Source organism: Cricetulus griseus, chromosome 2 (genome assembly GCF_003668045.3).
Source record: "Cricetulus griseus strain 17A/GY chromosome 2, alternate assembly CriGri-PICRH-1.0, whole genome shotgun sequence".
Taxonomy (NCBI): Eukaryota; Metazoa; Chordata; class Mammalia; order Rodentia; family Cricetidae; genus Cricetulus; species Cricetulus griseus.
In genome coordinates, this window is record NC_048595.1 from 59275252 (window position 1) to 59289108 (window position 13857).

At 39.5% G+C, this 13857-nt stretch overlaps 2 protein-coding genes and 1 pseudogene across 2 annotated transcripts; all 3 read right to left on the reverse strand.

The window, feature by feature from the left end:
* Positions 1-2233: 2233 nt before the first annotated feature.
* LOC100760906 lies at positions 2234-2791 on the reverse strand (annotated as a pseudogene).
* Positions 2792-7713: 4922 nt separating this feature from the next.
* Positions 7714-8074, reverse strand: LOC100760616 (interferon alpha-9). The gene is made up of 2 exons (XM_035438675.1): positions 7880-8074; positions 7714-7836 (listed from the first exon to the last, which is right to left on the reverse strand). Exons 1-2 carry the CDS (start codon positions 8072-8074, stop codon positions 7714-7716), a joined length of 318 nt encoding a protein of 105 aa, XP_035294566.1.
* A 4434-nt stretch (positions 8075-12508) lies between these two features.
* Positions 12509-13081, reverse strand: LOC100760323 (interferon alpha-12). Its single transcript, XM_027400396.2, has one exon. The coding sequence runs from the start codon at positions 13079-13081 to the stop codon at positions 12509-12511; it is 573 nt and encodes a 190-aa protein (XP_027256197.2).
* Positions 13082-13857: the final 776 nt, after the last annotated feature.

The following is a 13857-nucleotide window of genomic DNA, read 5'->3' on the forward strand; positions in this document are numbered from 1 at the left end:
GGGTATCCATGGCCAGGCACAGTTCAAAAGTCACACACCACAACAGCACATGCAGCATATGAAGATAGCCCAGGAGTAGCTCCTGACTGACATTTTCTTTTTGTGAGTGAACATACATTATTTTTGTAGCATTTTGTATAAATAGAATTAAATGACTAAAAAAGTCTCATGTTTTTCTTCCTGTAAACCTGAAAATACAATATAACATGAACTATGTTAGCCTTATCCATTTACATTTCTTGAAAATTAAATAGTCTGCTCCTTCAATACTCACTTTACACATATGATGTGACTTGTGGTGGTTTGAAGGAGCATGGTCCCTGTCTTAGGGTTTCTACTTCTGTGAAGAGAGATCATGACCACAGCAACTCTTATAAAAGAAAACCTTTAATTAGGGTTGCCTTACAGTCTCAGAGGTGTAGTCCATTACCATCATGGTGGGAAACGTGGCAGTGTGCAGGCAGACATTGTACTGGAGAAGGAGCTGAGAATTCTACACCTTAATCTGTAGGTAGCAAAAGGAGACTGCCAAACCCGGCGTAACTTGAGCATATAAGATCTCAAAGCTCATCTCCATAGTAACACACTTCCTACAGCAAGGCCGCACCTACTCCAACAAAGCCTAATACTGTCACTCCCTATGGGCCAAGCATTGAAACACAGGAGTTTATGGGCCCATTTCTATTCAAATCACCACAGAATCAAAATCAAATTAAAATTATGTTTCTCCCAGAAGACCACTTTTAAAATAAATATGGAAACATGAAGATACCAAAGAATAAAAGCAGTGTTGTATCTGTAGTGTCACAATACCTGAATTCAAATGACAGCTATAGTCTTAGACAGTGTTACTGCAGGGTTACTACTCCTTATCACTGAAGCCTCTTGCAGTCGATGGCAATAAGCAGAGAGACCCACAACTGATCATTGAATAGAAAATAAAGGGCTGACTTCCTGGCCCCAGGATCATTGCAGAAGAGGGATCAGAAGAACTCTAATAGCCAGAGGCAGTGGATGACAACAGCAAAGCACTGGTCTTGGACCCAACATGGTAGCTGCACAAATGAATTGAAAGTGGCTGTGACTGAATGAACAAGATCAAGCCACATAAAATTCCAGGCTGGAAAACAAAGGAAATTCCTCCTCTCGATGAAGAACTATGGGAACTGGTGGCTGCTGAGAGAAAGAGATTAAGTTGCCATCAATGTTGGGGCCCCTGGGAGGGGCTACCCAAGCTGCAAGAGATGGCCCTATATCCATGCACAACTAGAAGGACTAAGACAGAGAAGGAAAAAAGGAGGAGGAAGAGGAAGAGGAGAAAAATCCATGAAATTGAGAAGGAAGAGTGGTGTTTTTGAATAATTGATTTTAGAGGATTTCACTGCCTGGTGCGATTTGTTTCAAGAGATGTTTCATGAGGCCATTACGAATGGGGTTGATTTCCTGATTTCTTCCTGGTATGTTTGTCTGTGGTATTCAGGCTGGATAGTCACTTTTCTATGATCTATTTTTAATCACTCTAGGTGATCTCACTAATATTTAGAACCCCAAACTATTAAACTCACAGGAGTTAAGAGTAGATGATAAGTACCAGAGGTCAAGGAGGTCAGAGGGAGGATGACTGGGGGAATATTAGGTCAGAGAGGATTAAGTCACAATGTTGCAGGAGCAGGATTATCTGGCTTTCTACTGCACAGCATACTGGCTGCACATTCAGAAGAATACTACATACTAGAGAGAAATAGAGTAAACAGATTTAGGATTTTTTTAAACAGTATGTAGAGTACATATGTATCCAGGGTAATTTTCAACACTTTGTCCTTTTGTATAATTTATATGGTGTAGAGTATCAACTTGAAAAGACTAGAAAAATTTTGAAAAATACATACTTAACAAATCAAACTATTATATTCAGCAAAATTTAGTAGAATACAAAATAATTTAATTTAGTATATGATGGTTTACTACATTAAAAAAGTGAAAAACGCTGCAAGATTTAACTAAAATAAATTATATAAATATTAAAATACGTAATAATAATGCCCTCATAAATAACCCCAATGGATAAGGAATAAATGCCATTACATATAGACAAAATTTGTTCAGTTTTGCTGAAATGTCAAGGCAGGTTGATTGAATTCATGCCAAAATGAATGAGAGGTTTTATAGGAGAATTTATGCAGTAAGATACAGTGTCCTAGTCCAGGCGACTCCTCTCCACTTTGCTCAGGACTTACTCCTCACTCAATCTTGTCAGCAAGCTGGCTGAGAAAGACAAGGCTCTCCAGACTTCTGCTCTGACCACCTCCCAGGCACAGGGGCTGTGGTTCTTCTCTCTCAGGTAGACAGTGATCCTGTGGAAGTATTTCCTCACAGTCAACAGGGAGTCTTCCTGGCTCAGGGGAGATTTTGCTCCCCCACCTGCTGCATCAGACAGGTCACTGGGCTGCTGGTGGAGGCCAGTGCAGAATGTGTCTAGGAGAGTTGTCTCCCAAGCAGCAGATGAGTCCTTTGAGCTGAAGAGGATCAGGACCTGCTGGGTCAGCTCCTGCAGGACAGGGATGGTTTAATTTTCTGGATGTTCTGGACATTCACCTTCTCCAGAGGGAATGCAACGTCCTTTCTATGTCCGTCAGGCAGGAGAAAGGGGAGAGTCTCCTCATTTGTGCCAGGAGTGTCAAGAACTCTTGTTCCTGAGGTTATGAGTCTGAGGCAGGTCACACCCTAGAGAGTATGTTGACCAGTAGTTCATCACCACCAGGATCACCAAGAAAGCACAGGGCCTGGCCATTGTGGATGTTGCAGATGCTGCTGGTCCTCTGGGCTATGTGGTCCTGAATCTTTCCCTTCTAAGTTCTCTGAAGATGATGCTGTGTTCGTGTGCTTTAAGTAAGAGAAAGAACTAGTTTCCAATTTCTGAATGCTGTCCCTTACTTCCCCATTATCTTTTCACTTTCTTGCATTATTCTCTTCTTGGATCAGGGCATTTTTCTCAACCATTTTTGTTTTCATTGTTGTATCAACTTTACCTGCTACCCTCAACAAAGCCATTTTAGAGTTCTCCTCCTAATAGGTTTTTATTATTTTTCTATCATATACAATACATCAAATATATGGAATTTATTCATCTAATGTAAAGAATACAAAGAATTTCATGAAAAGTGTCCACTTAAAATGTGTTGAATGATTCAGTTATCAACATTCTTACAGCAGAAGTATGGTTATGTGTTTGGTTTCACAGTACCCATGCAAATTCAGGCACAGTTGCACATATCCTGACCTGAAAATAGGGATGTGACACAGACAGATCCCTTGAGATCCCAGCCCATCTAATCTAACTGCACTGTGGATCCCTAATGTAAGGGGGAGAACCTCTCACAGAAAACAAAGGAGGCAGTGACTGAGTTAGCAACTGGTTGTTGACATTTGTCTTCAACATGCATGAACATGGACATGCAAAAGCAAACACACAAATGTGTATATCCTCCACCAAACATACAGTAACAGAACATAAATGAAACAGTGTAAATCAAGTCAGGTGTAGTTAGTCATATCTTTTTTCTTCACATTTGGGAGGTAGAGGAACACCGTTTTCTGTGTTTAAGTAGGCATGATGTACATATTTTGTTCCAGGATATCAATAGATACCTAGAGAAACTATACAGTAAAAAGGAAAGAATCAGTAAACCAGTAAAAAGAAAAGAATGCCAAATACATTGAGAAAGTTTAAGTTTCATATATTTATAGAAAGTAAAGATGAGTACATTACATCTAAATATGCAAATATTATAGATATTGCACATTAAAAGTAAAGGAAATATCTAAACAAATAACGAAGTATAAAGCCTGTCTTCTCATAACCCTGTTGCTCCTGTGATGATTACATTTAACATCCACAACCATTGTGAGGTCAAATGATGTGCTCTTTGTTCCTAAAAATAGTCTCTAAAGTTGGAGCTAGAGTCTTTACAAAGTGTCCATAGATGCATCGAAATATTTGATATGACAGAGCTGTCAGAAAGACTATTTCAAACATTTTCATTTTCACAGCTTTTCTCCATAGTGTTTTTTTATGATTCATTTGTGTGTTCTTTCTGTGACCTGAAAAACAAGACTCAGATACTGTTTGAAATAAGATGTTAATTTTCCAGTAAGCCTCTGGTATATTAAATATAAATAGAAAGTGTTGTTCCAATGAGAAAGATCTGTGGTAGAATGTCAAAGTGCATACACCTATGAAAAAACACACCAAATAACCAAATGTTAACTTAGTCTTCACCCCACAGTTTCCCTTGCTTCCCAGAGATGATGCTTTCTCACCTCTATGAGTTTCCTTTACTGCACAGAGATTAGGCAGAGCCACCATAGCACAGAGGCTCTTCAGTATGAGGAAGCAAACGATATTTTTCCGATTATTCCCATGGATGTCTCAATACCTTTGACAGATCTTCGCTAATAATTCTCTCTCTCAGGAACCAATTCTTGGGGTTGTGTGTCACTGTTCTTCAAAGTCAGGACTAATGTAGATATCTCCTTTTCTGTCTGTCATTTGAGCACCAAGGTCTACAGTGTTCTTCAACCTGTACCCTGAATGCTGGTTCCTTCTTGGTCTGTGTGTGGAGTGTCTAATGCCAATGTGATGCCATTTTCCAAGTACCATGTGACTCACTCAGTGGCTTTTGAGTCTACCCACACTCTCTGCTGCACAGTGACACAATACCTTCTGTCCTTCTCTTGTCCCCCAGCCCCTGAGAGTGTGCTCACCACATCCTGATGACTTCAGCTCTCATACTGGATATGGTGTCTGCTTGGTTTTCAGAATCTAAATCCTAGATGGTTACTACTCTTATCTTAGTGTATTCATATGAAGGGCTCTCATACTGGATATGGTGTCTGCTTGGTTTTCAGAATTTAGATCATAAAGGGTTAGTGCTCTTCTCATAGTGTGTTCATGTGAAGGGCTTTTGTTTTCAGTCATTACTCACATTCCAGGGATCAGAGTACTAAGTATTCCCACATACTAACAGCAATAATATGAGCTGCCTATATTGAAGAAGAAATTTTTTTTCTGTTTGTCTAAATTTGATTCATAGTAGATAAGTACTGTCAAATACTCTTTTATGATGGACACTTAATCATTGAATACTTGTAGTGTTTGAAATGACTGGATTGAACTACAAGACACACTGATAGCTGAGCATTTGATTACAGCTATGTGGGAACCAAACCCAAAGTTGTTTATCTTGTTTGAATGTAGTGAGTGATTGAGGGTCCTTGTATCCCCATCTCCTTTCAACTCAAAACTGCATGGTAGAGACATTCAGACTATTTTTCTGGAGAGGAAGAGATTTATGTCCTTAAATTATTCATAATTTTTTGTTTTCATTTTACTGTATTTTGGAGGTATTCACTAAATGGTGGATTCTGCCTGTCTTTCCTTGAACTTACTCCCTAATAATGTTAGACAGTAAGATGGCACAATTGGATAGCAGCAGTTCTGTTTAATTTTTATTATGTTTAACATTTATTTATTTCCTTACTTAACTACCTTCTTACTTGTTTACTTTAGTAGTTTCTACTTTCCTCAAGCGCAAAACCCAGTTTTGGCTCTTAGTATGGAAATAAAAATGTGACATCAATTGTTATGAAAGCAAAAGAGAGGAAGTGACTTTTGCTGAAGAGATGGGAACTAATAGCAGTAATGTTAGTGTCACTCAGTATAGTACTCAGAAAATCCTACCCAGATGAAATACGAGTTTATAACATGTAAATGTTCTGTATATCAAAAGTGTCTTAAGATTTAATGTGGTTTCAATGAAAAGTTAACAACATTCCACTCAGAATTGGAAATGAAAGTCATTAGCAATACATAGAAGCCCAAAGTGCAGTGGTGGCGTTATTACAGTACCTGAATGCATACTCTACAGAGTTATAGTAATTGAAACAACAGGACACTAATACAAAAGGAGATATGAAGATCTGTGCAAAGAAACAGTTTGCCCAGGAATGAATGCACACAGCTACACCCCACCTGGATGGCTGTCAGTTACCAACAGCACACATTGGTGGGATGAAATAGGTCTCTCTCTGTCTCTGTCTCTGTCTCTCTCTTTGTCTCTCTCTGTTTGTCTTTGTCTCTGTCTTCCTCCCTCCCTTTCTCTATCTCCCTTTCTGTTTTTTCCTTTCCCTCCCTCCCTCCCTCCTCCTCCCTCCCTCCCTCCCTCCCTCCCTCCCCTCCCTCTCCTCCTCCCTCCCCTCCCCTCCCTCTCCTCTCTCTCTCTCTCTCTCTCTCTCTCTCTCTCTCTCTCCCTCTGTCGGTAAAATATCTTTAATAGGAGACTTAAATGTCACAGAACTTCCACCTCTGCCTCTCTATCTCTCACAAAATCTCATATCCCTTAATTGTGCCAGCCCCTCTCCCCACATAGTTTTGTAACCAACCAGTCAGTGACACTCTTTGACCTGAGCCTCCCTCTTAGAGAGTGATTCGCCTGTTTTCATAGCTTCCTCTCATACTTTCGCTTTCTTCGGAACGTGGGGGAACGTGGGTCAGCCGGCCCACGTTCAATATGCCCTGGTGTGATAAGAGCAAGGGTTTGCGCCACTCCTGCAAGGGGATTAGTACCTTGCCCTTGGGTGCTTTTGTGTCCCCACCACCTCCTGCCCTGCATGGAAGGAGCCTCCAGAGCAGAACTCCAGCCTGAGCAATCTGTGTTGGTTCCTTGGAGGATCAAGACGGTTGGTTGGGCGCCACCTAGCGGTGGCAATTTTCTACAACACGCCTGGTCCCCGGGAGCTCGCTCGCTGACAAGGGTAGTGAATCGCTTGTCGACAGCCGCCCAGAGTGAGGAGAGGCCCGGCAAACTGGCGCGTGTGTCCCGGAGGCGGTGTTGTGTTTGCCAACGGTCTCTGTGTACGAGGTTGCACCGGTAGATTAACAGATGACTTGGTAACTACTATGCCAGCTACATGGGCCAAAAATTACTATGTGTTTCACAGTACAAAAATTGTGCATTCGACAACCATAAAAATTAATATACAGGATGGATAGTTATTATTATGCTGTGGTATATGACTTCACTAATACTAGTTTCCTTCAATGTTTAAAATCCTAGATGTTGAGAGAAGAATACTAGGTTCCAGAGTCAGGAAATTCAGAGGCTGGTAAAATCTGGGAAATCAGTTTGATAGGAAGAAGACATTCTGGTTTACTGACTGTACCTACAGAAGCATGAGATAAGCAGGAGAAACGGAAAGATAGAATTTCACCAGCCATGAATAAGAAAGAAGCATGAGATGGGTTTATCTACTTATCTGAACCCTATACAATGTCACATGCACCCACAATTCTTTGTACCTTTATTATAAGTTATTTACTGCAGAATGTCAGTTTCAATGTAGAAATTACGAAAAGAAAGGAAGAATGAAGAAATAAAAACATTGCTTCAGAAACACTTTATAGAAAATACAAATCTTTATTAATATGCCACAAAACATGTTACATTTCACAAATAGTTAATAGATAAATAACTTCAAATGAATGGAGAACAGTGACTTTACACATGGACAGAAGCATTGCAAAAAGCCGCTGAAACATCTAGGCATGTTGATTGAGTTAATGACAAAATGAGGAAGCATTCTGGGCCTGGAGAATCTGAGGAGTGAGGTGCAGTGTCCTAGTTCAGGAGAGTCCTCTCCACTTTGGCTCAGGATTTATTCCTTCTCCTCACTCAATCTTGCCAGCAAGTTGGCTGAGGCAGACAGGGCTCTCCAGACTTCTGCTCTGACCACCTCCCAGGCACAGGGGCTGTGGTTCTTCTCTCTCAGGTAGACAGTGATCCTGTGGAAGTATTTCCTCATGCATGTGCTGGACATCTACTTTCTCCAGAGGGAATGCAAAGTCCTTTCTGTCCTTCAGGCAGGAGAGAGGGGAGAGTCTCCTCATTTGTGCCAGGAGTGTCAAGGCTCTCTTGTTTCTGATGTTATGAGTCTGAGGCAGGTCACATCCCAGAGAGCAGGTTGACCAGTAGCTCATCACCACTAGGGCCATCAAGAAAGCAAAGGGCCTGCCCATTGTTGTTGATGTTGCAGGTTCTCTGGAATTGGTAATCAACCTTCTCTTTTAAGAACATCCTATGTACATTGCCTTAAATAATACACAGAATTAGTTTTCGTTTTTTTAAATGCCCTCTCATTACTTTCCCATGTACATTTTACTTTTAGTCATTTTCAGCCACTGTCTATTCTCCCTTTCAGTCATTTTTCACTATGCTTCCCATTTTTTGCTTCCTATTTCACTGCTTACCTGAAAAAATGTTCTTTAGACTTTATTCCTATAAGATAATTTCATTGATTTTTTTTTAACACAGATATACCTTATATGAGTGAAACTATTCACATGTGGAGAATCATAACTTTCATCTAATAATAGCATTGAAATGTTCTGGAATTTTGTGTTTCAACTTAATTTTGTGTGTCCTATTTATTTCTTAATACAATTGTTTAAATTGTAATGTAAATTTTGTTGCAAGTTATTTTTCTAAGTGTACGCTAATAATATTTGATATAGTGATACAGGAGAAAATCTTATATATGCAGATTAAACTTAAAACTCTGAGTCCTATGCCATGCTCTATAGTCTTGCCATTTTCTGAACTTAAAGGGAGTAGCAATGGACATAGTGGTGTGTTGAAGGGAGGTGGGTGGGGACTGGGAAAAGAGGAGTGAAGGGAATTGCAATGTGGATGTAAAATAAATGGTTTTAAAAGCTGAGTCATTTTGTGATAATTGTGTTAAATTAGTTTAATTTTAATATTTATGTGGGACTGAATTTGATTCTTAGTCTATATTAGGTATTTATTTAATGATCTTCCAGAGGTCATTATGGCAGAATCAATACATCTTCTGTGAGGAAAGTTGACAAAATGATGTTGATCAATGGATCCCATCTCGAGGGGTGGAAAACAGAATCCCTGAAATATCCTCTCACTCTATCTCCTTCCTGTGGCGAGATCATTCCATCAAACACCCATATACACACACATACATTCACAATCACACATACACATATGTTCTTCTCTCTCTCTCTTTCTCATCATTTCATCAAACACCCATATACACACACATACATTCACAATCACACATACACATATGATCTTCCCTCTCTCTCTCTCTCTCTCTCTCTCTCTCTCTCTCTCTCTCTCTCACACACACACACACACACACACACACACACACACTCCAGTTTTGTAGGCTGTGGGATTGTGCTTCACAACTCCTTCAAAGTCAGGATCAGTGTAGACATCTTCCTTTCTGTTCATCATCATTGCACTGAGTGTTCATGGACAGATAACAATTACACAAACACTGAATGCAGGTTCTGTCAGGGTGTGTTTAAGTTTAGAGACTGTGATCTCTAGTTGCTGGTATTTCTCCAAGTGTCCTGTGACTTATTCAGGGGTGTTTGGATCTACTAAACTCTCTGCTGCACAGTGACACAATGTCCTCAGCTCTCCTCTTGTCCCCTGCTTGATGAGTGTGCTTAACATATCGTGATGGCTTCAGCACTCACACACAATGTTGTGTTTGCTTGGTTGTCAGTATCATATATCCTAGAAGATCGCTACTCTGACTTTAATGACATCATTAGAAACACCTCTGTCCTCAGCAGTGACCACATTGCCAGAAATCAGAGTATCTAGAATCCCCAGCTGTTAATAGCAGCGGACTCTGTGATCTGTAGTGATGTGCAAACATTGCAATTTGTCTTGAGGACAATTGTAATAAATAAGTATGTACTGTTTTTCTAAAACCTATTTTTGTGATCAATATTTAATAATGGAGTTCTTTCTGTGCTTAAAGTTTTTAGGTGGAAATACAGATCAGAAGACACACTGATAGCAGTGCCTGGGAGTGGCATAGTTTATCCAGAAATTTTGGCCTACAGATATTTAGCCAGTTCCAATTTAGTATTGATTCCTGGCACACTTTGTCTTGTCCATTTGAAAACTGCACAGTGAAGAGCATATTTCAAATGGTATTCTATGAAATAGAAGAATTTCAGTAATTCTAATATGTATAGTTTTTCATTTAATTTTTATTGTGATTTTGAAGTCATGGCCCATGTAATTTATTTGGAATTTTCATTGCATTGAATGTTTATTTTTCTTTGTTTTCATAGAAAGAAGATACTGACATTACTATGTGAAATTGTGATGTCACTTGAAATTAAAGGAAACAAAGGAGGTGTTGCCAATGAAATGGGGAAGCAATTAATGTTAGTAATATTCAAATTGACAGTTCAATGTCCACTAAATGAAATAATATTACATAAAATGGAGTGCATTTTTGAAAGTGATCTGAAGAGTCAAGGCAATTCCAGTTGAAACTTCAGTAACATTATCCCAACACCATCTATCTTAACACACCTATAGAAACAGGAAGCTTCTAGATGGAAGGACTGTAAGAAAAAGGACAATGGTCATACTGTCACAATTCTTGAATTTTTTTTTTACATTACCATCTACATCTCATGAAGGGTAAGTGAATCTCTCAGTTCTCCTCAGAGAAGCTTCTTCTCTCAGTACATGGCTGGATCCAATAACTGACAAGTAGTCAGTGTGCAGAGAATGGGTGACTGAGAAATGAACAATCTGGTTTTCCTAAGAGTCAGTCATCATTACAAAAGGGGTGGAAGGCTGATGGTACTGTCCAGAGACAGTTTATGACTATAGAAAACAGTGGTTTTGGACACAATAGACTAGTTGCATGCACATGTAGATAGCAGCTCTGACCATATGCACCGAGTCTGAATATGATTATGACAGACAAAATACCATTAAAGCAGGGAGGATGTCTAGAAATTCCACCACTAGCTGGTGAGCTATTTGAAACGATGTCTGCTGGGAAAGGGAGATTTAATCATCCCCAGTAATGGAATCCCTGAGAGGTTTCCCATGTTCCACTAGATGGCAGTGAACACATGTACAACCGGCAACAGAGAGGAAGGAAAAGCCTTCCCACTACTCATCAGGCCATGCATTAGATACTACAATGGACAAAGATCTTTAAAAGTGCCTAAACAATACATGATTCCCTTAATTTTAGGGCATGGTAATTAAGAGATAGTCCTCAAAAGGTCAAGTATAAAGTGCCATTGAACATTTAAGAAAATGTCCTGTGGTGATATATTTTTTATGATCTAATTAAGGCCCTGGAGATCAAAATGCAAAGCTAGCCACAGCCATAGAGCCAGGTGGTGATGGTATGCACCTTTAATCCCAGGACTCAGACAGAAGCAGATAGATCTTTGTTAATTCAAGGTCTCTCCTAGCTATATGTCATTGATCCAGTCTAAAAGAGAAACAGCTCACACAAAGGTAATCTCAGCATTTTGGGGGCCATATGCCTTTGTTCCTAGCACTAGGGATGTAGAGAAAAGAGTTATATTGTCTGGGTAGAGAAAGGAATATAACCTGGGAGAAGATGGGAACCCTGAGGATTGCAGGCTGAGACTTGGGGAAGAGAATTGTATTTTGCATTGTACTCTGAGGTCTCATGGAGACAGGATCACCCATTTCGGTCTGAGGTAGAGGTAAACCCTGGCTGCTTTGCTTTTCTGATCTTTCAGAGGCTTTATTAAACCATAAGCAATGTATCATCACAATGTCCAGCATCATTAACATTCAGGGAATTTTAAATTAAAGCTACAATTACATTTCATCTTCCCAAGCAGTACCACTAATATCAAGTAAAGGCTGGTGTGGTGAGACTAAAGAGTAGGAACCTTTTATATTTGGTGATAGGGATGTTAATTATTGATGGCACTATGAGTGTCATTATTAATGTCCCACAAAATAAATTTAATAATGGAGCTACCATAAGAATCAGCTGTACAACTTCTGTGTATCCATCAAAATGTGCAAACTAAAATTACCATAGAGATTTTTGCAATCCATGTTTAATATGGCACAAGAACCAGTGTGGGATGGAAACTCCCACAATGGGCCAGAACCTTCCCTTAACAAATGATTTCTTTATGATACTCACTCCATTCAAATGAGTTTGAGTTTAGCTTATGTCTAGAAGACATAAAACTAACCAACACAAAATGTACCCTATAAATGTGTTCAAATTTGATGCTATAGTGTGTCAGTTATAATGAAATTTATAGTATTGAAAGTATATAAACAACTGACAGATATAGAATTAATACAATAGTAACGCAAAAATAATTTTATTAAATACAGAATACAGGTTTAATATATTAAACAAAATGCAAAATTTCACATGATGGCATAACTTAAATTCTATACTTAAATATTTATACACATAAATAAAAAACTCGATGAATCAGGAAGATAATGTCTATGCAATATACACAATAGTGATCATAACTGATGAAATATTTGATTGACGACAAAATGAGTGAGATCATTGAGAGAGCAGAACTGGGCTATGAGGTGCAGTGTCCTAATCCAAGAGAGTCCTCTCCACCTTGGCTCATGACTTACTCCTTCTCCCCACTCAATCTTGCCAGTAAGTTGGCTGAGGCAGACAGGGCTCTCCAGACTTCTGCTCTGACCACTTCCCAGGCACAGGGGCTGTGGTTCTTCACTCTCAGGTAGACAGTGATCCTGTGGAAGTATTTCCTCACAGCCACCAGGGAGTCTTCCTGGCTCAGGGGAGGTTCCTGCTCCCCCATCAGCTGCATCAGACAGGCTTGCAGGTCATTGACCTGCTCGTGGAGGCCAGTGCAGAATGTGTCTAGAAGGTTTGTCTCCCAAACAGCAGATGAGTCCTTTGAGCTGAAGAGGATCAGGACCTGCTGGGTCAGCTCCTGCAGGACAGGAATGGCTTGAGCGTTCTGGATGTACTGGAAATCCACCTTCTCCAGAGGGAATGCAAAGTCCTTTCTGTCCTTCAGGCAGGAGAGAGGGGAGAGTCTCCTCATTTGTGCCAGGAGTGTCAAGGCTCTCTCGTTCCTGAGGTTATGAGTCTGAGGCAGGTCACATCCCAGACAGCAGGTTGACCAGTAGCTCATCACCACCAGGGCCATCAGAAAAGCACAGGATCTAGCCATTGCAGATGGTGGAGATGCTGCTTGTCCTATGGGCTGTTGGTCCTGAACCTTCCCCTTTAGGACCTCTGAAGACCATCCTGTGTGCATATGTCTTAAATATGAGAAAGCACCAGTTTCCATTTTCTAATTTCCCTCCCATTATCTTCCCATTTCCCTTACACTTTCTTTTAGTCATTCTTTGCTAGTATCTGTCTTTTTTTCAGCCATATTTGTTTTCATTATTTCTCTACTTTCACAGCTCTCCTCAGAAGAGCTTCTTTAGACTTTATTTTATGGATAATCAGTAATTTTTTATAGCACAGATATACTTTACATGTGTGAAGTTCCTCACATGCAAAGAGTGAAAACTTTCACGCAATATTTGTACAGAAAAGTTATTGAATTTAAGGGTGCAGTGGAATTTTGTGGGTTGTATTGATTTCTTCATATAGTTATTGAAAGTGTAATGTAATTTTTTTTTACAAATTATGTTTTCTAAGTGTACACTAATGATATTTGATGCCATGGTACAAATTAGAATCTACTATATATGTTGATTTAAATAAAATAAATTATGTGCCATGTTTTATTTCTATCCATGGGAGGCCTACCCTTAGGTGAATAGAAAGGGAGACAGAGTGGATTTGGGGTGGGTTAAAAGGAAGTTGCTTGCTAGGGGAGGAATGTGGGGATCCTGTAGCCTGGATGGAAAATAAATAAATACATAGTATTAAAAGTTTAGTTTATTCAAGTTGTCTTAATTTGGATTAATACAAAATTATATGAAAAATCAAGTT

Coding starts and splice junctions, on each gene's coding strand:
- LOC100760616 (XM_035438675.1), bottom strand. CDS start 8,074: ATGGGCAGGCCCTTTGCTTTCTTGATGGCCCTAGTGGTGATGAGCTAC. Junction 7,837..7,879: donor TTGCATTCCCTCTGGAGAAA/GTAGATGTCCAG, acceptor TTCCACAGGATC/ACTGTCTACCTGAGAGAGAA.
- LOC100760323 (XM_027400396.2), bottom strand. CDS start 13,081: ATGGCTAGATCCTGTGCTTTTCTGATGGCCCTGGTGGTGATGAGCTAC.